Source organism: Odontesthes bonariensis, chromosome 11, assembly GCF_027942865.1.
Source record: "Odontesthes bonariensis isolate fOdoBon6 chromosome 11, fOdoBon6.hap1, whole genome shotgun sequence".
NCBI classification, from domain to species: Eukaryota; Metazoa; Chordata; class Actinopteri; order Atheriniformes; family Atherinopsidae; genus Odontesthes; species Odontesthes bonariensis.
The window spans coordinates 6,037,018-6,063,916 of NC_134516.1; the positions used below are offsets into that span (position 1 = coordinate 6,037,018).

Genomic DNA, 26,899 nt, shown 5'->3' on the forward strand with positions numbered 1-26,899 from the left:
GTCAGATCCCCAGCACCATGGTACAGCGAGAACTATAAAGTCTGCTCTGTTTACATTTACTGTCACATGAAGTAGCCACGTTTTAGCACCACATTCACTCATTCTCTACTTAACCTCTAAACTAAATATAACCGGAGCTAACAAAGATGCTAGCTAACTGCTGCTAACTAGCTAGCGTTAGCTGTAGCTTAGTTTACACTTGAAGAAAAAACCTGCGCCTTTCACACAGAGGCCACCAACTTATTTACATTCAGTCACTCCTGAGTAAAACAAATTTCAGCTGTTAACAGATCAAACAGCTTTATTTTACGTCTGTGAGGTGCAGCACAGCGTTAACAGCGTTTTATTGTGAAAGGTCTCACCGGAAGTGTCAGTCATTTGTAAATATCCAGCTTTACCTTTTCTGTAGATACCACCTGTGGCCACTAGAGGCCAGAAACGCCCTGCTCACAGCATAAAGACTGAATCTGCAGACTGCAGCTGGCTGCCTGCATCATATGAACAAAATGACTTTGGAACAGATTTCCCTCCATTTCAGACACAACGGGACAACAATGCTGTCAGTAAAACATTCAGACTGACAAAGCACAACAATCTTTAGGAGAAGTTTTGTTTGAAACTGCTCTATCTATGACAGTGTTGTGAAAGTATTAATATGACTGCTCTCTTCCATCATAAAACTTAATTTTATAAAGATTTCCCACATTTCAATGTAGTGATGGGATACTCGATTCCTTTTACTGACTCGAGTCACTCACTAAAGTGAATCGGGTTCTCGAGTCACTTGAATCAGTCACCCAGAGTGTGTGCAGGAATGTACAAACAAGTTCCAAACCACGTCCCAAATCATTGTGAAAAAGGCTAAAAGTCCAGAAGTCTCCAAGGCCAAACATTTATTTTTCTTTCTTTCTCTCTAAATAAATTCTAATAACCCAAACAGCCAATAAAAAAACATTCAGTGCGAAACAGTGCAAAATTATAATAAAATGTATTAAACTGTGCACAAATAGAACATTTAAATAAGCTGAACTATAGTGCAAAAGTAATAATATTCTAACATTCAACACTGCACCATTAGAATAAAATAATTATGTACAGAATGAAGGAACTCCCGCTTCCTTCAAAATAAAGCCGAGAGGGAGAGAGAGCTGTGAGCTGTGAGTCGGTAAAATAAATCCTGGAAACAGAAATACTGTTGGAGCTGTTCATTCCTGATCTTCATTACTTTGAATTTGGTTCAAAAGTTTTCTGAGTTTACTTTATATTTTTGGGGGGTTATTGACAGAGTTTATTTGTAGGTTAATAATTGTTAGTTTTGTGTTTCTTTGTTTCTTTGTTAGACAGGAAGAACTGTGGGCCCATCTCCTATAAGCACAGGGACTGGTACAGCACCAGGATGGGCTGGGCGGGGGCCGGTGGGTTTTACCAGAGCAGGAGAAGCAGCAGAGGACAAAGAAAAGTTACACCTGTGCTATTTGCTTGTTGGGTTTATATGTTTGAGTTGTAAACCACGTCCCGGAGAGATGTTCCAACAGTGGAAGGAGTGTTGCTGTGTTGTAGAGGGGCGGGGCGTTATTCAGACGCATCAGCCCACGAGCAGCAGAGCTCCTCAGCTGCGTGTTACTCAGAAGATGACGTCATGCAGCTGCTGAATAAGGCTTCGGAGGTTTGGATGAGACCCAACGCTTGAAGTTTCCTTTCTTGCTGCCCTTGAGTTAACGCGGCCAGTGAGGTCTGCAGAGTGTTCACATGATGTTCCCACGTGTTTCAGATGCTGCAGCGACGCTGTCACATCACCTGCTTCACTGCATGCAAACACGGCACGTTGCAGGCAAATGGAGCGCATTATGGGAGCTGTCTGTGCTGGAGATGTTTCTTTAAAGGTGATAGAGATGGTTGAATGGGGCATTAATCCTTGTTCTGTGATGTGATATGTAGCCCAAAAAAAATTGGTTGGGTCTGTAATGGCTCAGAACCTCCCTAAAAGGCTCTCTGAAACAGCTGTTACTATGCTGGGTTTAGAATGCGGCGTTTGCCCTTATTGGCGTCGTTTCAAAGCTTATCTGGCAACCTCATTATGACATGCAGGTAGGTGTTGGCGCTATTCGGTTGCCGATGCTTGATTGGCTGCCCTTGCTCTCACTGAAAACAGAGCTATAGAGTAATACACTGACTGGAAAGAAAGCTCATCAGAATCAGAATTCGTTTTATTGCCATTGTTAGAGAACAGTGTTCACTAACTAGGAATTTGCTGCAGCGTAAGGTGCAAACATGTAACATAGGATATAATAATAAAAAATAAAGAATAAAAATATATGAATATAAAATGTACAAGGTGTGTACAACAATACACAGTATCCAATATACAGAGCAACAACAGTGCAGCTTCATTAGTGCAATTTTAATGATGGTAAAGTGACTGGGGCAGGTTATGAGGTGATTATGAAGTGTTCATAAGTCCAACTGCAAGGGGGAAAAACTGTTTTTGTGACGGGAGGTTCTGGTCCGAATGTACCGAAGCCTCCTGCCCGAGGGGAGTGGTGCAAATAGAGAAGGGTCAGCTGTGATCCGACCTGCTCGCCCCATAGTCCTGGAGACTTTACTTTACTTTACTTTTTATTTTTCAGGACATTGCACATTAATGAACATATACATAGTGTACATACATGTAAATGTGCCAGATTTTAGCACAAATGCTAATTTCCATCTGGTGTCCAAATAGACAGGCTTGGTGGAGCAAAGAAATTAAAATCAAAGACAAGCATTACAAACAAGAAACACTGTTAGTAACAAAAGAAATGGTACAAATACAAAAGCAATAAGCATGTTAATAGAAACAAAGAGACCCCAAAATAGGGCTATGTATTAGTGATGTGCGTGTGTGCGGGTTCAAACTAGTGGTGTGTACATGTTTGTTGAGCTCGAAGCCACGTTTTAATCTGGCTCTTGAAGGTGGCTAAAGAGGGACATTCCCTTATGTGCAGTGGTATTGAGTTCCATAATGCACTGCCTTTAAGAGATAGTGCATTATGGCTAAAAGCGGTTTTCCTAAAAGGAACCTCCACATCTTTGTTAGCCACTGCTCGGGTAACCCGTGTCTGACGATATTTTAAAAAATCCTGTAAACAGGGTGGCGCCAGGCCATGCAAAGTTTTATAAAATAAGCAGCTGTAAGAAAATTTACAGAAATTGTCAAAGCTCAGTAGATTGTACTTATCTAAAATGTTACAATGGTGGTAAGAAAGAGGTTTTTTATCTAAGATTTTGAGTGCTTTTTTAAATACAATCTCCACTGGCTTGAGTGTGGTAGACCCCACCATAGTCCAGCTTGTGATGCAATAACTTAGGTGAGAAAAAATCATTGCATGTAAATATGTCAGGGCAGCACTATCTGACATAGCACCTCTAATGTGCTTAAAATTATGAAGGTGAAATTTAATTTTATTAGTTATCATTTTTATATGTTTTTTAAAAGAAAGATTGGAGTCTAGAATGACTCCTAGATATTTAAAATCCGTGACCACTTCTAGTTTTTCCGTACCTAAAGTGACACCAGGCTAGCCATAAGACGGGAAGGTTGCTTGGACAGATACATGCAGACAGTTTTTTTTGCATTCAATATGAGACATGATCTGTTCAGCCATGTTTGTATCTGTGTAAGAGATGTAGAAAGTACACGTGCTGCTTCTGCAGGGTCTTTGGCTATTAATATTCAGGTAAATCATTAATGTAAAGAGAAAATAAAAGGGGGCCCAGAATGGACCCCTGGGGGACCCCTACTGGACAACTTATGAAGGTGGACCTAGAACCATCCACAGACGTACATTGTTCTCTATTTGACAAGTATGACTGGAACCAAGTTATAGATTTAGCAGAAAAATTAAAAAGAATAAGTTTTGATAATAACACTTTATGGTTAACAGTATCAAATGCTCTTTTTAAGTCCAAGAAGACGGCCCCAACACAACCATTTTTATCTAGGTGGCATTTGTTCTTTTCCATGAACATGGCCAGTGCAGTCTCAGTAGAATGGTGAGGACGAAACCCAAACTGCATTGGGTGCAGAGGTGTTCGACTATTACTGAGGTAATCAATGATTTGTTTACAGACCCAGTTTTCAATAATTTTTGAAATGACAGGTAAAATGCTGATTGGTCTATAATTGTTCATATCAGTTTTATCGCCTGCTTTAAATGCAGGGATAACAGAGGCCAATTTCCATGCCTTAGGGACAGTGGAATTTTCTATAGATAAGTTGATGAGGTGCGTGAGTGGGGGTGCAAGCACCTCTTTGTGTAATTTTAGAAAGCTAGTATCAAGACCATAAACATCTTTAGCTTTGGAGTTGTTCAAGGCAGTTATGATCTTGATAATATCTTGTTCTGTAATTTGTTGGATGTAAAAATTATTTTCATTGTCAGTGTGATCACTCAACAGCTCAGAGCCCCCAGTGAGCGTGAATTGCTTGACAAGGTCCTCTATGGATTTAATAAAGAACGAGTTAAGTTCTTGACATAGGACAGCAGGATCACTTACTAGCTGATTATCAATTGTTAATTGTAAACCTTTGTTTTCTTGTTTAGGACATTTCCCTGTCAGTTTGTCAGTCATTGTCAATTATCTGAATAAAAAAATTTGCCTTGGCTTTACGTAATTCTGATGTTACTTTATTTCTCGCGCATGTAAAGTTCAGTCTGTCTGTGTTAAGCCCAGACTCGACTGATTTTTTGAGTAGCTGATCCCTTTGTTTTATTAGTTTTAAACATTCAGGGTTAAGCCAAGGAAGAGAGTTGGGATTCCTCCTTCCAGGGCGCCCCCTCCTGGAGAAAGAAAGCACAACCTCATTTACTTTTGATAGGAATAAATCACAGCTAGTACTCGCGTCTTTACAGGCCAAGAAGACACTCCAGTCCACATTTTTTAACGCATTATCCACGTTTTCATGTTGGTTATTGGGAATGGTCATAGTGTTAGTAGGCCTGTGTTTGTTCTGAGAAGGAAGTTTGTCTGCTCGTTTAAGCTTCCTGGAGAAGAAAATAGCGTTGTGGTCTGAGAGACCTGTTAATAAATTATGAGTGTTTGTGATTCTTTCCGGTTTATTGGTGAACAGAAGATCAATTGTGGACTGCGTACGGCATGTGATTCTTGTGGGTTTCTTTATTAGCTGTGTGAGATTAAAATAGTCAGTTATAAGTTTAAGTTTTTTTCTGTCTTGTTTGTTCTCCCAGTTGACGTTGAAATCGCCAAAGAGGAGTATTTCACGTTTATGATTACATGCCGCAAGGAGAGCTTTCAATTGGTCATAAAATTCTGGGCCAGCTGTGGGTTTGCGATAAACACAAATAGCTGTAAGAGACATCTCTTGAGAGAGGTGAATGACCACATCAATACATTCAAGGAAAATGCCATTGGGAAATTTAATCTCATTACATTGGAACTTGTTCTTTACATACATGAGAACTCCCCCTCCCTTCCCCTGCCCCCTATCTTTTCTGAAAGTTATGTACTCTGGTAATGATACCGCTGCTTCTGGTGAAGAGCTAGTGAGCCATGTTTCAGTTAGACCAATAAAATCAACGTTGGAATTACATAATAAATGTTCAATCTGTTCGCGTTTTGGGACCAGGCTGCGAACATTTAAATAACCCCCAAACAATCCCCCCCTTTTAAAAGATGGGTCCCATACAGTCCGAGCCTGATTCAATGTCCTGAAGAATTTAAATTGTTTATGTTTTTTGATCACTGGGTTTCGAGTCTTACGTGCTCTCATGTGTGGAAGCTGCTCCTCAGCCTCAGAGACGTGCAGGTCATGGATAGATGAAGCCGATCAGCTTCTCAGCGGAGCGCACAGCTCGCTGCAGTCTGTCTGTCCCTGTCGGAACTGACCATCGACTGAGCAAAATTCCGACTGAAGCCTGCTCGGAATCGTGCAAGCTTTGTGAAACTGTACTCCATGAAATGCGCAGCGCAAAGAAAAAGTCGGCGGTTGTATGTACTGGGGATGCTGTTAAAAATAAATAAAAGCCATTGATCGCGAACATTGCTTTCCGGGGGAAGAATATGTAACGATCGTAGTCCGCTTTCACAGCCTTGGAAGGCACACCAGTTCCTGTTTCTCGCCGAAGGGGCGTGTCTGAAACGGGGTGGCTGTGGATTTGGGTGTGGGGGGGGCGATTGCTGAAAAAGTGACGTCACTTTTTCACAAAAACGGATATGGGGATATTCTGGGGGATATTCAAAAAAGGGGAGTACTTGAAACAGAGGTTCTGACACTTGCTGGCACTTCGTGTGTACTCCCCACAGCGGGGAGACTCAGAACTAACACCAAAAACGTGAAAAAGACGATTTTGATTCTCTATCCCCTTTAAAGTTTATTCTCTTTGGAAAGGCTTTGTATCCAGTGAAGTTCAGTTTATGATTTGTTTGTTTTCATTTCTCTAGTTCTCACAGCATGACTGACCACAGCGATGTGCAAATAAATGCCCGTGCATGAGAGGAAGGACTTGTGTTGGTGATTCCAACTGAAGGGAGTAACACTCAGTCATTTCAGTAATGCGTCCCTCAGGTTCAGCCTCGGTGAACACCTTTACTTTCTCTCACAGCCTGCTGTGTTTCTCACTGACTGATTCCATCTGAGTTATGAAGCCTGTAGAATATATTTTGGATGCTGGCGTACACAGTCTGGCCTTAGTATTCCGTTAGAAAAACTGCAGCTACTCCAGAGGTTTCTTTAACCCTTATTTATTGATTCCACACAGATCGGAACAGGACACACCATTTGTGTTAGTTGTGGTTTCCTAAATATGGAAATAAATAAACAATAATAAAGGAATATGTCACTGACTTGAGTAAACAATTAAACAAGCACACAGTACTACATGCAGAACGCAGTGAATAATGACTATAGTGACGATAATAAAGTAATAATAGGTAATACTACGGAACGGCCACACAGGGGCGCTTCAGACCGCATTATTACAACAGAAAGTAAAATGACGCAGATATTGTCAGATATAAAAACCATCCACGATCGTAAACACTCAATCCCAACAGTATTATATGTTTTGAAACACATAGAAATTAAGTGAACACATAAATCGGTCTGTATATATATCTAACATAAAAACTCCGTGAGTGAGAACAATCTTTAAAACATGGCGGCCTGTTCGTAACTTCGGCGCACACATTAGAAACGGCATAACAATGGTAAACAGTGGATGCAAACTTACTTTGTACTCACGCACAACCGACACATATAACAGCAATGACGGTGCGGCCCGGTTCTGTTTACACCTTTATGAACAGCGGGAATGTGCTCAGCGACCAACATGTAACACTGCTGCAGTCGGGTTATATTGTCCATGTGTTACTTCGGGACTACTCGGGTGTTTCCGGATGTGACGGTGACGTCACATGCACGGCAGAGCAGGGAAGTTTGCACAACTCCTTAGAAGCTTGTGTACGTCACCTTCATACGCTAAGCTGTTAGCGTCAGCTGCTGCTAAAGGAACAGCAATAACTCCTTAAGGCTGATTCATACTCGGCGCAACCTCGCTTTGACCCATTCATACTAGCTGGTCGCAAATGGCGCAAACGGTCACGTGTCCCAAAATTCCGCCACGCCCCCCAGCGCAAGCTAGAAAATACTCACGCGGCGCGAGGGCGCGCACACAACTTTTTTTCTGACTTCGCGCGCGCTCCACCGGAAACAGCTGACCAAGAAAAAGAAAAAATGAACACTGCAGAGACCGCGGTGACCGAGAGGGTGCGCCTCTACAAACATCTGTACGACACGTCTATGAAGTTACACTGGGACAACGTTTGACAAAGTTCGTCTTGTTGCAAAGGACAAACAATCCACCATCTTTTCTGTTTTTGCCGCAGCCGCTTAGCTCTGAGATACATATATATACATATATACCGCAGCATACGGTCTGTCACCACCAGATTACAAAACAGCTTCTTCCCCCAGGCCATACGACTCCTCAACGCTCAGAGACTGATCTGATCACCTCTGTTGTCCCAGCTGTTCTTTATTGTTGCTGTTTGTTGCACTGAAAAACTTCTCGAGAAACGTTATTTCATTGCACTGTATACTGTATATGGCTGGAATGACAATAAACCCTCTTGAATCTTGAATATACAGTTCTACACCCAGAGTAAATTCATTCCGCATCAGATGTGCCAGCCTCTGCTGACGTGACACCACAGGTGGCATTGTGTATGCTTTCTTCGTATGCTTTTCAGCTTGTTTCCTCAACAGTGACGCTCACTGGTCTGGAGAGAACTGCAAATGTGACGCATTCTCGGCGCAAACTGCGCTTATGAGCTGAAGGAACTGTGAAGGGGCTGGCGCTTTCGATGACGTCATTAATGGTTCTCGAGCCAGAACAGTTGCGCGTTTGCGCCGAGTATGAATCAGCTTCTAGAAGCTGGTGTACGTCACCTTCATACGCTAAGCTGTTAGCGTCAGCTGCTGCTAAAGGAACAGCAATAAAGCCTGGTTTATAGTCGGTAACGCAAGACGCAACGCAAGCCCTTGCGCGGTTGCAAGCCCCCCCTTGCGTGCTTGCGTGTGTCACCTCAATTTTCTAAACTTCACGCAAGACGCAAGCGCAAGCCACTGGCTGTGTTCGAAACCGCCTACTACTTGATCGATCAGACAGTATGCAGAGCGTTTACACACAGTGCACTTCACTCCTGCCCGAGCCGAAATCAGCCGGCCTGAAAAGCTGATTTCCCTTAAGCTATAGGCTAAACTCTGTAAATATATAACTTTAGCAACATTTGAAACATTTTCAGGCGAGAAAGTAGTCGTTTAGACCCCCAAGGTGTTGAAAACCTGACAAAATACCGGCTATTTACAAGAAGAAGAAGCATGAATCCAGTCGAAGAGATCTATGGAAGAGAGACTTGCCAAAGAGCTCCTGGCGGTGAATTTCCTTTCATCGTAGTAGGCTTGTCATTGAAAAAACCCGCTACTCCACCTACTGTCCTGGCGGTGAATCGCCACGCAGCACACGCAACCGCCGACAAAGCAAAATGAAGTATAAACGTCTCGAGCCATTAACATACGCGCAAGACGCAAGCGCAAGGGCAGTTAAAAGAAGTATAACTCAGCCTTAACTCCTTAGAAGCTGGTGTACGTCATCTTCATTAGCTAAGCTGTTAGCGTTAGCTGCTGCTAAAGGAACAGCAATAACTCCTTAGAAGCTGGTGTACGTCACCTTCATTAGCTAAGCTGTTAGCGTTAGCTGCTGCTAAAGGAACAGCAATAACTCCTTAGAAGCTGGTGTACGTCACCTTCATTAGCTAAGCTGAACATTAGCCTCAGATAGAGTTCATCCACAGTCTTTAGCTAACTCTGCTGGAACATTAGCCTCAGATAGAGTTTATCCACAGTCTTTAGCTAACTCTGCTGGAACATTAGCCTCAGATAGAGTTTATCCACAGTTTTTAGCTAACTATGCTGGAACATTAGCCTCAGATAGAGTTCATCCAGTCTTTAGCTAACTCTGCTGGAACATTAGCCTCAGATAGAGTTCATCCACAGTCTTTAGCTAACTCTGCTGGAACATTAGCCTCAGATAGAGTTTATCCACAGTCTTTAGCCAACTCTGCTGGAACATTAGCCTCAGATAGAGTTCATCCACTGTCTTTAGCCGACTCTACTGGAACATTAGCCTCAGATAGAGTTCATCCACAGTCTTTAGCTAACTCTGCTGGAACATTAGCCTCAGATAGAGTTCATCCACAGTCTTTAGCTAACTCTGCTGGAACATTAGCCTCAGATAGAGTTCATCCACAGTCTTTAGCTAACTCTGCTGGAACATTAGCCTCAGATAGAGTTTATCCACAGTCTTTAGCCAACTCTGCTGGAACATTAGCCTCAGATAGAGTTCATCCACTGTCTTTAGCCGACTCTACTGGAACATTAGCCTCAGATAGAGTTCATCCACAGTCTTTAGCCAACTCTGCTGGAACATTAGCCTCAGATAGAGTTCATCCACAGTCTTTAGCTAACTCTGCTGGAACATTAGCCTCAGATAGAGTTCATCCACAGTCTTTAGCTAACTCTGCTGGAACATTAGCCTCAGATAGAGTTCATCCACAGTCTTTAGCTAACTCTGCTGGAACATTAGCCTCAGATAGAGTTTATCCACTAGGCTCTGATATCCTCTGAGGCTGCTGCTGGATGGAAGATGCATGCTTCTCAGTGCAGCTGACAGCAGAACATTTCCACCCGAAGCTGGCTTCATCCGTCCAGCAGGGTGGAGGTGAGTGGGAGGGGCTTAGCAGAGGAGGCAGAGCCAAATAGTGATGTCCTTCTCAGTCAAATTCAGTTCAGTTTTATTTTTACATTATATTTATAAATCACAACAAACATCATCTTTGGAGGCTTCTAAAGGTAAAGTCCTGAATTACAGCACTGATGGCAAAACAAAGACATCCACTTATAGTTCAGGGTATCAAGCACATATTTCATAAATATGGTTTCATGTTGACAAGCAAACTGCAAATTATTTGATCTCATTTTTAAATATATTTTTTTTACTTAGAAATTCTACATTAAAAGTATCAGTTTGTCACATGTGCAGAAAACTAACTGAAGCTGACATCAACTGAATGGTCTCAGATGCAGAGAAACACAACGTGCTGATACTCAGTGTGAAGCTTTGACTGGAAACACACAGAAAAACAACATCCTGGAAGAATGGCAGCTTCCATCTTTAAAGGACCGGAAGAGGAAGAAGTTTCCAAGGAATCATTCAGAAGAGTTTCAAACAGAAACTGACTGAGTCCATGAATCTGAAAAGGTGTTTCTGAGTGAAAGAGACAGACATGAACAGACTGAACTATCTGTTCAGCAGGGATTCTCTGACAGGAGGACACTCTGTATATTCAGCACAGAGACAACCAGGAACCAGGTGACCAGGACCAGAACCCAAACCCAGGATGCAGAGGTTCTTCAGTGAATGTGGTGCTGAAGGTGTGGAGGTGGATCAGTGTGTCAGAGGAGACGCTGTAGAAGGACAGAGTGCCAGCAGGACGGTCCACATACACTGCTGCTCTGTTACAGACAGAGGAGGAGGAGGAGGAGGAGGAGGAGGAGGAGGAGGAGGAGGAGGAGGAGGAGGAGGAGGAGGAGGAGGGGGGGATGTGTGTTCTTCTGTTATTGTGCCAGACATAGTATTCACCTCCATCAGAGTACAGACTCCAGGACTGATCATTTCCTCCAAACACACAGTCTCCTCCTCCTCTGCTGATTCCTCTGTAACTCACTGATATATCAACTCCTCCTCTCCACTCGACCTCCCAGTAACAGCGACCAGTCAGAACATTTCTACACAGCAGCTGAGGATACCGGTCATCATCAAACCTGTCTGGATGATCAGGATATGACTGATCCTCCTCCACACGTGTCACCTTCCTGTTGTTGTCAGACAGTTTCAGTCTCCTGTCCACTGTGTTTGTGTCGATTGTGAGTTGGCAGGAATCTGATGGAGAGAACAAACACAGTCCAGCTGCAGTTATTGATCCATCATCTGTTCACTTTGATCAATGAGTGATGTGACAGTGTGACGATGGCTGGATGTCATGAATCAGATGAAGAACACACTCACACTTCCTCAGCCCTGGTGTCAGCCATCGTTCTCCAGCAGGCTCCACCCTGAAAGGAGGAAAATAACTGTCACATGTTTCAGGACTCCAGAAATAGTATCTAGAATGAGCCGGTCCCATTCCAGCTGATGCTGGAGGAACGGTGGAGCACATGCTGCCAGTCATAGCCATATATTCTGCTTATGTCCCAAAGTAAAGACACTCTGGGGAGAGGTATCTGATGCTCTGTACCTCGGGATGCTGCTGTGGCTCTATTAGGAGTGATGCCTAAAGGGCTGAATGGGAGGCCAGAGAAACATCTGTAAATATATTACTCACAGCAGCACTGAGCTGCAAACTATTAGATGGCTGAACCCCCCCTTCATATAACATCTGGATCCAGAAGGTTTGGGGCCTCCATCAGATGGAGCACATTACATATCTATGAAGGCTCCTAAAGTCCATCTTTACTAACCGCTGGAGTCCTGTCGGCTCTTTATGAACACAATGAGACTGCTTAGCCTTCCTCCTCTGCCACCTGTTTCCCATCATCCACACAGAGCCTCACAATGTTTCAGTGCTGCTTTCCTCAGCACTTATTTCTGTGTGGGCTTGTACATATGAATGTCTGAATGTGTTTATTTGATTTAACATATTTAATGTGGCCCTGTGATGGAGGGCGACCTGTCCAGGGTGAACCCCGCCTCTGGCCCCGCTGGGAGGGGCTCCGGCCCCCCCGCGGCCAAACCGACAGATTCAGCGGGTGCAGAAGGTGGATGGATGGATGTTTCATGCATTTCATTGGGAGTGGATATTTGTTCTGTTGGTCTCTTGTTTACTTTTGATCTTAATTTGGATATTCGGGTGTACGTTCTTTTCTGCGCAAAGGTTGGCATTTATCAAATCCATCGTGAGCGCAGGAAAGATGAAATCGCCACGACAGGTCTGAGGGCGTGTACGCACTTTTCCATTTTGACTTGCGGTGACTGCAATAGCATACATACACAGCAGCGCGTGCCTTATGAGTCGCAACAAATCCCTAGGTTAAAATGACAGACTTATCACTTCAAAGAAGGCCCATGTTTTATTTGACTTCAACATAAATATAAACATAAACGCAAATTAAATAAATTAAACAAGTACAACTCCGTAATTGGAAGAGTGATGGCTCATTATTCAACCGCGCACCCTCACACCGAACAGGAGAGGCGCTTTAACACTGCGCACTGTGGAGAGGTTAGGGCACCTAAAGGGCAGGGGGATCTGTCTCTCGGCTGCGGGGGAACCCTTCTATATACGCCCGAAAAGGTATGCAATATTATTATTGCATGCGGGGTTCTCCATACATTGCCCAAAAAAATGGAGTGCCATTTCCAGATGTACATCCAGAGGACCCCGTACCCAGAGATCCCACCAGCCTGCACATTCTGTTATTCAAGGAAAAAAGACGTAGCTCCGATCAGGCCAGCCACCCTCTCCTCCAAGGCACTCAAATCCAAACCTGGATCGGAACAATAAAATAAAAAACAAGTTCAAACTAAATGTTTTCTGCAGTCAGATGATGGAGATGATGAAGTTTCTGTCTCTGAATTCAACTCTTCACCTTTGGAAGAATTTTCACTTTGATTTTTCTCTCCTTTCTGAAGCCAAATGTGAGCTTTAAACACTGAGCTGAAATCTCTTCAGTCTCTGACATCATGGTCTCTCCTGATGGTCACATTGTTTCTGCTGACTCCTCCTCTCAGAAGGTTTCAGGGCAGCCAAACATCCAGATCCTCTCTCAGGACGCAGGTCTAACCCACATGTACGCATTTCCAGATGTACGCTGAACATGGTTCTAGAAATCTTTGTGCTAAGCTAGGCTAACATGTCCTGGACCCATCTGTGCGTCTGATCCAGGGTCAGAGGACCAACAGACACTTCTCACTGTTGTTCCTGCAGATGTTCTCCTTGGAGACCTCCTCCACAAATATCTGCTGTTCATGTCCAGCCAGCGTTGGTGCTGTGAGCAAAGGAAACAGGCTCCTACATGTGTGACTGTTCATGTAACACTCAGCAGGAAGCAGAAGCACAGGGCTGAGTGCAGGACAGAGAACATGTTCCCAGCTCTGCCTCCTCTGTCAGACACTGTGAGGCTGCAGCAGGCCTCTCCATACCTGAGTTTGTGTGGATCCTTCAGTGCAGCCCTCAGCAGCTTCTCTCCTGAGGCTCCTGGATGGTTGTAGCTCAGGTCCAGCTCTCTCAGATGGGATTTGGGGTTGGAGGTCACAGCTTCAGCCAGAGAAGCACAGCCTTCCTCTGTGATCAGACAGCCTGACAGGCTGCAGACACACACAACAACAGAAACTCTGAGAGAACTGCTCTGAAGCTGAAGCTGAATGTCTGCAACTGTCTCACATTACTGACTCTGTGTCTTCAGAAATCTGAGTCACAATCAAACTACACACACGTGGATGGACCTGATTTCTGCTCCCATTTTAGCCCCGAACACATGCAGACACTCCCCACTGAGTCCTGTTCAGATAGAAATATGCTCTGCACCACAGTGAGAGCAGCAGTGAAGAAGAAGCTGATTTCACTGATGTGAACCTGAGACGCTCGTCAGCAGGGGCGCCGCTAGGGATTTAAGAATTATTTTCAAGGGCCCCAAACAGCCGGTCAGGAGGCTTTATGATGAATTATGATGAATTTATGATGTTATTTTACATAAAAATATGCATTTTTATGGCATTTTCAGTCAGTTCCTTCTACTTTTCCTTCTCCTCTTTCTTTCCTTTCTGTTCGTGTTTGGCTTCCTGACTTTGAGGCATATTGCTTCTCTGCCTTCTTACCCGCTGCGGCGCTGCAGCTGATCCAGTCGGACTGAACCATTTCACATAAATAGAGAGGGGGGGGGTTAATGTTTCCAAAACAAATAAAGTTATTGTTACCGGTACATTGTAAATAAAATATATTTGTGACTATAAATTAGTTAATAACTTGGTGTCACATTATTTTCTGTCAGTGTTATAACTTTATGGGGGCCTCTCTGGGCCCCTCTTAATCATGGGCCCCTAGAAGCCTGAATATGGTTCTGAGCCAGGTTTGACGGCTGCTCTGCGGGGCGAGTATACGTGTCCCGTACTGTATGTGTTGTAGCGAGGGAATCCACTGAAAGGGAACGTAATGTCATGCGTATCAGTTCAGTCAGAAGGAACGAGGTCCAACGCTTGTTTACAGCTGGTTGGCCCCGCCCATCAGGTGGGCTCAGGAGGACAACTCACTCAAAGAACTTTGTAGGAATCTGCACTCTACATTATTTACTGGAGGAGAACGCAGCCCAAAAGGAAACTGACCAAATGAGCCAAAAAAGACTTTCCAGGTTGTTCCAGGTTCAGGTTCCAGGTTCAGGTGAGTTCCTGTGGTGTCAGAGGCCTAAAGCTGCTGGAACAATCATACAAAGAGCATCCACAGGTGTTCTGTTACCTGAGAGTTTCCAGCCTGCAGTTTGGACTCTTCAGGCCAGCAGACACCTGCTTCACCCCTGAATCCTGCTGCAGGTTGTTGTTACTCAGGTCCAGTTGTGTCAGGCTGGAGGACTGGGAGCTGAGAGCTGAGGACACAGCTGCACATCCTTCATCTGAGAGCTTACAGACGCTCAGCCTGAGGAGACAGTTACAGAGAAAAACAGGCATGCAAACTGGTCAGGGGTGAAAAAGGTGACAAGGGTACACGGACACACAGCACGCGCGGAAAAGCGGAAACATGAGACGCATTAAGTTGTAAATTATACAAAATATATATTATAAAATATACAATATGTCCCATTTGCATTAAGTAGAGAACAGCTGTGCAGCATAAAAGATGAATTTATAGGTACAGTAGGCCTATCAATTGCATTTACTGTACTATTATGTGTTTGATATATAACATCACAGGTCTTCAAAAGCATTTAACTGTAGTATCATACATTTAATTACATTAAATTTAACGAAAAAGTTAGTCCCATGGTCCTTAAAGGGATACTACAAGTATGTAGGATTAAAAGTTTAATTAATTACTGCCCCAAGACAGCCTATGCTTAGTAATAGCCTGAACGATAACTCTCCCGACCACTTTCACGGTCCGCTGTCATTAAACCATGAAAGTGAACGTTTGGCATGCCGAGCCAAACGAGCTCCACGGGAAAAACTTGTATCAGCAATTCACTTGACGTACCGCCAGAGACAAATTTGTATCGACAGCTGGCACTCCTAACATGAAAAACATTCTCGCGGCAAGCTTAGTTAAACGGCATTTTTTCATGACAGTGTAAGTTTTGAGACATGCATGCCACGAGCACTACGTAATCCAACATTGTGCCCCTTTTAACTTCGATTGATGGTGCATCATACTGGATGAACACGAGTGCACCTGTAGGCTGTCATCATCAACGGGGGTGTGGGCGAACAGCGAGGGGATGGGGGTCGCACTCTCAAATACGACCTGTGGCAGAGCTCTCCGGACTCTGCATTGATAAACTCACGACGAATGAAACGACCTCCTCAAATGGGCAAAATGTTCCCTTTCCGTGATTATCGGAGGGTATTATGAAGGGGCATACCTCGTTAAAAAGCCAAGTCCGGCGACAATTAAGGTCTCCATTGACATTGGCTAAAAGTATTAGCAAAGCCCTGAACTTGTGTTGGAGGCGCTAGTTAGCCACTCTACAGTTACCTCGAGTAGCACTAACACAAACAGCGTTCTGTGAGGCGGTGAAATATCGAGGAATTGTAGACTATTTCAAGTCTGTTATCAAGACATTTAGCTGACACTTGTATTAAAGACACTATTAAAAGCACATTAATTGATCTAACGACACAATTCGTTATGAAGACTATTTCAGGACATCAGTCAAATTGTAGCATTTTAGCTTCAGAAGTTAACAACTGTAAACATTAATCCCTACCTGTCCTTGTCGCAATTTCCACCGTGTGGGGTCCGGGGGGGGGGGGAGAATAGGGGTTCGCCCTCCTCACTTCTGATTGGTGATAGTGCTTCTCTCACACGCCACTCTTGTCAGTCATTCGTTGTCACGAGAAGAGAGCGGCGGTGATAGGTCTAGTGTAGTTTTGAGGTTCACAGTTCCACTCGCTAGTTGACATGCTCACCCCCCCCCCCCCCCATTTTTTTTTCTCCTCGGATCTACGCGATTCAGAAGAATGACCCATTTTGATTTCAAAACGGCGAATTTCGCCGAAAGGTGGCAAGTTTGCATGCCTGGAAAAAGAACAGCTGGGATCAGAATCAGTCAGCTCTAATGCTGACTGTGGACTGAAAGCCCACTTAGAGGGAACATCAGGGTTAGAAGCCTGTGATCGTGTCCGTGCGGTGGTTTTTATGCTCAGAGACGCATCATGAGTGAAACAAGGAGTCCACACGGTGGCTGAGCCTTTCCACCCTGGAGCTGCAGCTCATCAGAGACAGTCTCAGAATCTGATTCAAACAGCAGAGGCTTTCATGGGGAACAAGCTGAGGAACTGATCCCATCAGACTGATGGTGGGGCTGACTTCAGAGCTGCCCACCGGGAACACAGGCTAACATTTATCAGCACTCTGCTCCAGCATGAAAACAGCCTCACCTGAGAGTTTCCAGCCCACAGGTTGGACTCTGCAGTCCAGACAGCAGCTTCACTCCTGAATCCTGCTGCAGGTTGTTGTTACTCAGGTCCAGTTGTGTCAGGCTGGAGGACTGGGAGCTGAGAGCTGAGGACAGAGCTGCACATCCTTCATCTGAGAGGTTACAGACGCTCAGCCTGAGGAGAAGATGTTAAACAGTCTTACATTCAGTCACATTTAATAAGAACAGTCACATAAGGGACAGTAATGATGTGAAGCTGCTCTGCAGCCACAATATCTCTGTAACTTCTACTTAGGAGTCTCTGAATCTGGTGATGTGCACTATGGTTCCATTCTTGGTGTTTTATATTCATGTTTTTAATGGACTTTAATTACTGATCCACAGCAGAGATGATGAAAACGTCTCCCATCGCCCACAAATATCTCACTATACACAGAAACACTTTATTAGTGATTCATGAAGGCTGATCCACAGATATACAGATTAATCTGTAGGTTCATGCTTTAAAATGGAAGAAAAACACTGATTTAAAATGTGAGATCCATTCCTGCATGTGAAACGTGTTCTGCACATCTGTGAATCTCTTCCTGTCTCTCTGTAGTTTGGGACTTTGCTCCGTTTTGTGCAGTTTTACTGCAGCTGACCTGCAGAGACCATGCATCCATGTGATGTGCAGAGCTCTCCACAGAGTGAGGTCAGCACTGCCCACCCTGCAGGAGGTCCACACCAGGCGCTGCACCACCAGAGCAGGAACACCCCGCTCCTCCTCACATGTTTACTTGTATATTTTCATTCCTGTCAGATTCATCTCACCCTGTTTTATTCTTATTTTGCTGCCTTGCACAGTTGAGCTGGTTGCAGTGTACATTTCACTGCCGGCGTTCAGCTGCAGGTGACCAATAAAGATGGCTGATCCTCGATCGGTCGTTAATTATCTCATTATGTTAACAAATCAAAGCAGCTTTTCATGAGAACTTGTTCATTTATGTCCTAATCTTTGATCACATCATGTTTTAAAGCAGCGACTCTGAAAAACTTCATGGAAACAGAAAACAACTTCCTGAATGTCACCAAAAGCTTTTTCTGCTCTCTGAAGGCTTTTTTGGCTTTTTTCTGAAACAGAGAAAGAGAAGATGTTGGTCACATGACTGATCACATGACCGAGCAGCTGCTGGATGGAGCAGAGCAGCAGGACCTGTTCAGCCTCTCATCTTTGCCTCCAAAGTGATGGTGTCTGTTCTGATAACTGCAGTAAAACAGACGACACACCGACAGCCCGACTCACAGTTCAGTTTGGATCCTCCAACAGTCCGAGCTGAACTCAGCTGGATGTTCCACTTTATCATACTTCTCCTGTTATCTGATGGAAACAAGGGGTTTTCTCCAGATGTCACATGTTTAACATGAACAAAGGGATCCACAAACATAAAATCACTCTGCACGTATCTGATGTATATTTTCACATTTCTGCACATCTTTGTCTTCATGATGTTAAACACGTGTTTGTGGATGGAAATGACACGCTTTGAGAAAACTACAACAGATATACTGAATCATTTCCTGTAACTCTACCAGAACATAAATAAATGTTCCACCAGAGTTCATGTGTGTGCTGCGCTGCGCAGACTAGATCAGAGGAAAGGGACACAGATCTGGAGACGTTTTACTTTGTGGATTTAAAACAGATGTGAAGATGTTTTCAGATTATTGCATCACAGAGACTGTATGAAGCTGAAACAGCAGAGAAACCTGACCTGAGAGCTTCCAGCTTACAGTGAGGACTCTGCAGTCCATAAAACAGCTGCTTCACTCCTGAGCCGCAGATACTCAGGTCCAGTTGTGTCAGGCTGGAGGACTGGGAGCTGAGAGCTGAGGACAGAGCTGCACATCCTTCATCTGAGAGGATACAGCTGCTCAGCCTGAGGAGGAAATAATGAGAGAAGTAGGAATCTGGGACTTTCTCTCCTATAGAAACAGCAGCAGGATATTCATACACATCCCTCTATATCTGTACTCACACAGCTTTGTTGGAGGCTTTGACCACTGGCAGCAGCCTCAGAAGAGCCTCCTCTGAAGCAGAGTATTTATTCAGGTCAAACTCATCCAGATGTTTTCCTGATGACAGTAAGATGAAGACCAGAGCTGACCACTGAGCAGGAGACAGTTTATCTGTGGAGAGACTTCCTGAACTCAGGTACTGTTGGATCTGCTCCACCAGAGAACGATCATTCAGTTCATTCAGACAGTGGAACAGATTGATGCTTCTCTCTGCAGACAGATTCTCACTGATCATCTCCTCGATGTAATCAACTGTTTCCTGATTGGTCTGTGAGCTACTTCCTGTCTGTGTCAGCAGGCCTCGTAGGAGCCTCTGATTGGTCTCCAGGGAAAGACCCAGGAGGAAGCGGAGGAACAGGTCCAGGTGTCCATTTGGACTCTCCAAGGCCTTGTTCACAGCACTCTGGTGGAGATCATTCAGATCAATGTCGGTTGTTTCTTCTTGTTCTTCATCTTCTTTTGTTTCAGAGAGCCAGGATGTTTTTTGTTCTCCCATCAGGTTGAGTCCAGAGTTGATGAAGGTCAGATGCACATGAAGAGCAGCCAGAAACTCCTGAACACTCAGATGGATGAAGCAGAACACCTTCTCCTGGTACAGCCGTCTCTCCTCTCTAAAGATCTGTGTGAACACTCCTGAGTACACTGAGGCTGCTGAGATATCGATGCCACACTCTGTCAGGTCTGATTCATAGAAGATCAGGTTTCCTTTCTGCAGCTGCTCAAAAGCCAGTTTTCCCAGAGACTCAATCATCTCCCTGCTCTCTGGACTCCAGTGTGGATCCGTCTCAGCTCCTCCATCATACTTGAGCTTCTTCACTTTGGCCTGAACCACCAGGAAGTGGATGTACATCTCAGTCAGGGTGCTGGGCAGCTCTGCTCCCTCTCTGGTTTCCAACACATCCTCCAGAACTGTAGCAGTGATCCAGCAGAAGACCGGGATGTGGCACATGATGTGGAGGCTTCGGGATGTCTGGATGTGGGAGATGATCCTGCTGGCCTGCTCCTCATCTCTGAACCTCTTCCTGAAGTACTCCTCCTTCTGTGGGTCAGTGAACCCTCTGACCTCTGTCACCATGCCGACGCAGCCAGCAGGGATCTGATTGGCTGCTGCGGGTCGTGTGGTTATCCAGAGGCGAGCAGAGGGAAGCAGCTCCCCCCTGATGAGGTTTGTCAGCAGCACATCCACTGAGGTGGGCTCTGTAGCATCAGCCAGGGGCTCCTTGCTGTGGAAGTCCAGAGGAAGTCGACACTCATCCAGACCGTCAAAGATGAACACGACCTGGAACGGTTCAAAGCTGCAGATTCCTGCTGCTTTGGTCTCAGTAAAGAAGTGATGAACAAGCTCCACCAAGCTGAACTTTCTCTCTCTCAGCACATTCAGCTCTCTGAAAGTGAATGGAAACATGAAGTGGATGTCCTGGTTGGCTTTGCCTTCAGCCCAGTCCAGAGTGAACTTCTGTGTTAAGACTGTTTTCCCAATGCCAGCCACTCCCTTTGTCATCACTGTTCTGATTGGTTCATCTCTTCCAGGTGGGCCTTTAAAGATGTCTTCTTGTCTGATGGATGTTTCTGCTCTGCCTGCTTTCCTGGATGCTGCTTCAATCTGTCTGACCTCATGTTCATCATTGACCTCTCCGCTCCCTCCCTCTGTGATGTAGAGCTCTGTGTAGATCTGATTCAGAAGGGTTGGCTTTCCTGCTTTAGGAATCCCCTCAAACACACACTGGAACTTCTTCTTCAGAGCAGATTTAACTTTACGTCCACAAACTGCAGCAACAAGTTCTGAATGAAGACAAGAAATAACATCAGTAAACAGACATTTCAACCCTGTACAGAATGAGTATCTGAACATCTGCTGTTCTGTGTGCTGAGACATCAGTAAATGTGTCATTTATCCAGCAGGTTAAACCTTTAGAGAAATCCTCTTACTGCTCTGCAGACGGTCAGCCAGCTCCTCCTGCTTCATTCTCCTCAGGAAGTGAACTGTGATCTTCACTAATGCCTCTCTGCTGCTCCTCTGCTCTTCATCCTCACCCTCCCTCTGACTCTCTAAGCATTCTGGGTAATCTGGACTCAGAGCCTCCTGCATCTTCTTCAGCTCCTCCTTCACAAAAGTGAGCATGTTGTCCTCCAGCAGCTGGAACAGAAAACTATATGAATGAGCCCATCAGACTGAAACCATGGAGCCAAACATCAGATCCATGTTGGACACACTGACAACCCACTGGTCTACAGAGTGCAGCATGGAGATGGCTGTGAGCAGAACAGATGGGAAAGTAGTTGTTGTACATGTACAGACCATAAATATGGAGTCCAGCTGTGTTTGATGCTGCTGGGCAGACGGACCACTGGGACCCTCTGAGCTCTGCTGGTCCACTCTGTGGAGGAATCATGAAGAATGAGCTCACATTGTGTCTGTCCACACAGAGAGCAACACAAGCTGAAGGTCCATGTGTGTGCTGTGTTCAGTTAACTGGAAGAAGCAGAGTTCCTGTCTGTTTACCCAGTTTCATTTCAGCCTCTCAGGACAAACTTTAGTTCTGTTGCTCACTAATCTGAACTTGTCAAAGCTTTAAGCAGCTAACCAGCACCCTGCTGACTGTTCCTCTGCTGAACCTGGAACACATCACACCTCCATCAGCTCCATGTGGTTCAGACGTTCAGCTTTTTAATTCTAAATAAATCTGTCTGTCCTCCTCCATCCAGCAGCACCGGCCCCCTGAGGGGAAGTTCCTGCCAGCAAGAGTTAGCAGAAGACCGTGGATAGAGCAAACACTTTTCATTCCACCATTTTACCAACCAGGGCAGGTTCAAGAATGAGAAATAAAGGGACAACCAGAGGCGTCCGCCTCTGTAACATACAGCATGAACAGTAATGGCACCGCACGTTACTAGGAGCAGGTAGGCTCTGCGACCTATAAGCATGTAAAATCACATTGACAATCCACTTTGAAAGTCTCTGTTTTGACAGAGGTTGACCTTTCCTACAGCCCCCATAGCAAACAAACAGTTTGTCCAATTTACGAAAAATGGCTGTAGCCCCCATATACGCCTTGAGCTGCTCTGACAGCCCTGTTCCCTGCTGTGACGAGCTTGGTGGACGGAATGCGGCCAACTCAATTGCTCGGTTCACATGTGAGGAAGGCATCCTCTTTGGCAGGAAGGAGGGATTGGGTTGGAGAGTAACCCCCAACCCATCCGGATACCAACGCATACACATCTGGCTCACCGGCAGGGCGTGGAGTTCACCCACTCGCTTTGCTGACGTGATTGCCCGCAGAAATGCCGTCTTTGCAGACAGTCACCTGAGTTCTGCCTCTCCTATGGGTTCGAATGGGGGCCGACACACTGACCTCAAAACCAAGGTCAAGTCCTATAATGGTACCACAGTGTCCCTTGACGGCCTACCTCTCAGTGCGCCCCTCAAGAATCGACAAACCAGATAGTGTGATCCCACTGTCTGGTTGTTCACTCTGGCATGTCCTGCCGAAATGGCCGCCGCATATACTGTACCTTTAAGGTTGATGCACATCTGCCTGTGTCCAATAATGACTGCAGGAAACGTAGAATGATGGCCACCGAGCAGTTCTCCGGCACCTCACCCTGTGTCTGGCACCACTGAGAGAAAAGCTTCCACCGATTAGCATAGAGTGACCTAGTGGAGGGACCACTGGAACTTAACACCATGTGGATCAGCGACTGGTCGCAGGATGCCAGGAGTGGGTCCTGGCTCCCAATGGCCAGACCCAAAGCTGAATACGATCCGGATACCATATGCGTCCCCCCAGCTGAGAGAGGAGGTCCAGTCTCCTTGGGAGGCGCCATGGTCCCCCCTGGAGTAGTTTCAGCAGCACTGGAAACCATGGCTGCCCTGGCCAGTTGGGGGCCCCCAGTAGCAGTCTGTGCCCTTCTGTCGCACTCTTTCCAGCATCACACGAATGAGCGGAATTGGAGGAAAGGCATATAGAAGGCGGGGTGGCCAAACATGAGCCAAGGCATCCTGTCCCAGAGGGCTGGTCCCCCCCCCATCAGTGAGTGCCAAAGGGGACAATGTGTGGATGTTTCTGAGGCAAAAACATCCACCACTGCTCTTCTATATCGGCTCCAAATCATCTCCACCACTTCTGGGTGGAGTCTCCAGTCGCCCTGTGGCAGCCCTTGGTGGGAGAGAACATCCGCCACACTGTTCTGTACATCTGGAAGGTGTACGGCCCCGAGGCTCAGGAAGTGGGGAAATGCCCACGTTAGGAGCTGCTGTGACACCTGCAGCCCCTGCTTGGACCTGGTGCCACCCTGATTATTTATGTGATGCACTGCTGAGGTGCTGTCTGTGCGGACGAGAACACGCCACCCCCTAAATACAGGAAGAAAATGTTGCAGTGTGAGATATTTTGCCCTGTGCTCGAGCACATTTATGAGAAAGAGGCCTCTCATCGACAATGAGTCGAGAGTCATGCCGAGGTAATCTACCTCCTGACTGGGTGTCAGGCTGCTCTTGGAGTAATTGACTGTGAGGTCCAGCCGGTTCACATGTCCAAGGATACAAGCAGTGTCTCTGACTGCCTGCTCTGCAGTTGGGGAAACACTTAGCCAATCGTCTGCGTCTTCGTCCCCTAGGTACTGCCGGGTCTGCGCTCCCGCTACCGGATAGCAGCGCAGTATCCCCTTCCACCTCTGCCAGTGTAGCCCTTCTGACAGACAGTGGCATAAACCCACAGTTCATGCATGGGTCGTCAGATAAACTTGTCCTCAGGTGCTCAACCCTGAGACAGGCCAACTGATCGTGGCCATCCTCAGGTTGGAGGGGGGCCATACAAGAGTTACAGACATGCGAGCTCAACATGTCATCAAGTGGGACAGTTTACAAAAAACGAAAGAATAATGCAGTAAATTATCCCATAAACAGTGTAAGACAGTCACAGCGGAGACACTGTGCCACACAAAAATAAGGATCAAACGCGTCCGCACCGGAGCGTTCCTCTAGAACACATTTATTTTATTTATTTATTTCAACGAGTCAGTGCACTCCACACTGCCCGACAATTTAAAGTAAGATGTCAATGGCGTGCTTACTGCTGCTGCAACCCACCGAAAGCAGAGAGTCGAGCAACGTAGCTGTAATATAACGTGACGAAAACACCGCCGTTCAAAACAAATACAAGCCCGGCGAGCCTCTGGCTCTCATCATCTGCTAATAATCAAGCAACTTGACTGTCTGCAGTAATTCAGTACGAATCGTAATGGCGAGATCACCGCTGTTCGCCCGAAAGAACAGACACACTTGAAAGATTAAGCGGCTTGCCGCAGTCTCTGGTGGACAAACAGCCGAAGCACCAACCCTCAGGATACAAGACTACCAGCGGCGAGCCAAATTTGACCTGCCATCCAGTTGAGTTTTCCTCAACTGCGAGAAGATAGAAGGAACAGATTGGGTGATGACGTGGGGGTCTTATGCTGGGGCGTGCACCCTACGTCATCCCAAGGTCACAGGTGACTTTGTTGGGATAATAACTCGACCTGCACATATGTGAGATGGAGATATCCAGTGCTAAAAGCACCGCCCTCTGGCGGTCAGGAAGAATGAAATAGAACATCCAACACACACCGCTTCACATATGAACATAGAAATGGATGTGAAGCAGAGCTGAGCTCACATTAAACACGTTGGAGTAAAAACTGTTCAAACTGACTCATTTTACTCTGTTACAGCGTTTACATTCAGCTCACCTCTGAGGGGACGGATGCTGGGCTGATTTGAAGTCATTACGAATATCCATCGACCGGTCACTCTTAAAGGACACACAGCTGGGTCCAGGTCCAGGTCCAGGTCCAGGTCTCTGATGGATCCTGACAGAAAAACACTTGTTTTCTTCAAACTAAAGTATCAGTGATAGTGTTTGAGTCTGCAGTGAGACGGCCTGTCAGAGAGTCAGTGTGGCTGCTGTGGCACAATGTTACAGCTCCCCCTGGTGGCGGCTCTGTGATCTTACAGAGCTCAATGCTGATAAACACACACACTCTGAAGCTTTTAACCCTCAGATTCAGACCAATCACCAGCGACCCTCAGCTGCTTGCTGCACAGCTTCCCTGTGGACACAGGTGCTGTACATAGACTAATATACGTAGACGCCTCATGGCGTGCTGGAACGTAACAGCGTCGCCGCCATATTGGCTGGGTCTCCTCACTCTGGGCTCGCACCAGAATCAATTGGAGTCGACGGAGAGTGAGCAAATATGTTCGTATTTTGTGCAGTTTACGGTTGCAATAACCGGCGCAGAATTGATACCAGAGATTGTCAGGCTTAGAGATGATGCTTGTGTCATTTGTGGTGTCTGTATTTCACAAAGTAAGGCTGCACCACATCGCAAAATGAACGAATAACTGGAGTTACATAGTGCCAGCGTACGCGAGAAGCTGTGCAAAACAGTTCTTTTTCAAGGGTTCCAGCTCCCCAGCCCCAGTTGTAAGCCTAACAGGGTAGTATAACGCTGGAATGACCTGGAATTATAACGCTTATTTTTCTAAGCCTTTAAAAAAAAATGTACTGAGCTGGTACAGTATATATGTACAATATTATATCAGATAGATACTTTATTGATCCCGAAGGAAATTCAAGCATCCAGTAGCAGACATAATAAAACAATAAAAATGTTTATACAATTATAAACACTAAATATATATTATATATCTATAAACATCACTGGGCTGGTTTGGTTATTTTGTTCTTGTTGCTTCAGAAGCTGGTTTTAAACTGACGTCATTAAACACAACGTGTGAGAAGGGAATATTTCTGCATCAGCCGCCCTGTTCACTGCATAATCAGCATCCTGTGAAGAAGCCACATCAGTGGACAGATATTCAGCTATATTCTCCCTTTGTTTTAATAAAGAGCTGCAGGACTGAACTCAAACATCACATCACACACATGATGCAGCGAATTAGTCTCATCAGAGACATCAACAACTGATCCAAGTCTCAAGTAATTCAGCTGGAAACTGGTTATCATCTGAAACATGATGCAGCCTCCACTGAATACTGACAGCTACTCACTGCTGGGCTGATGGAACATCAGGACGGAAATCAATGATGAAATCCTTTGACCAGTCGCTCTTAAAGGACACACAGCTGGGTTCAGGTTCTGGTTCTGGTTCCAGTGTCTGGTGGATCCTGATAGAAAAACATTACAGCTCAATGATGTCAAAGCTGAATGCATTTTAAGTTAAATATCTTAATCATGTATTTTACTTTTTGTCAGATGAAAAGATTCTTTTGAAATCAAGAAAATCTTCCTTTGACTTGTCGCTCTTAAAGGACACACAGCTGGGTTCAGGTTCAGGTTCAGGTTCAGGTTCAGGTTCAGGTTCTGGTTCTGGTCTCTGGTGGAAACTGATGGGAAAAAAATGCTTTTCAGCCTGCATGCATGATATACTTAATAACCTCTAAATCAATGACCTGATGTTAACTTACTCTGCTTTGGAGGCCTGTAAGCTGAAAAGTGGGAGATCCTTCTGCAGTTCGCTCTGTGAGGACCCCCTCCTGGGTCCAGGTCTCTGTCCCTTCCTGTGAATAAAGGTGGTTTGGTGATGTGAGCGCTGAGCTGGGACATGGAGGAGAGTCATGGACAGTTAGAGATGGTCACC

At 45.4% G+C, this 26,899-nt stretch overlaps 1 protein-coding gene across 3 annotated transcripts in view; it reads right to left on the bottom strand.

Annotated features, from left to right (window-relative positions):
- Positions 1–6,725: 6,725 nt before the first annotated feature.
- Positions 6,726–26,899, bottom strand: part of LOC142391520 (uncharacterized) — a 47,353-nt gene continuing 27,179 nt past the window's right edge. For all 3 annotated transcript variants that reach the window (XM_075477347.1, XM_075477348.1, XM_075477346.1), the window contains exons 3-15: positions 26,727–26,819; positions 26,505–26,645; positions 26,310–26,426; positions 24,986–25,105; positions 21,558–21,636; positions 21,188–21,395; positions 19,219–21,040; positions 18,955–19,119; positions 17,202–17,375; positions 15,067–15,243; positions 13,758–13,922; positions 11,625–11,671; positions 6,726–11,498 (exon numbers count right to left, since the gene is read on the bottom strand). In XM_075477347.1, coding sequence (XP_075333462.1) covers positions 10,903–11,498; positions 11,625–11,671; positions 13,758–13,922; positions 15,067–15,243; positions 17,202–17,375; positions 18,955–19,119; positions 19,219–21,040; positions 21,188–21,395; positions 21,558–21,636; positions 24,986–25,105; positions 26,310–26,426; positions 26,505–26,645; positions 26,727–26,819 — 3,904 coding nt within the window. In that variant the 3' untranslated portion in view covers positions 6,726–10,902. The remainder of the gene's footprint in view (positions 11,499–11,624; positions 11,672–13,757; positions 13,923–15,066; positions 15,244–17,201; positions 17,376–18,954; positions 19,120–19,218; positions 21,041–21,187; positions 21,396–21,557; positions 21,637–24,985; positions 25,106–26,309; positions 26,427–26,504; positions 26,646–26,726; positions 26,820–26,899) is intronic.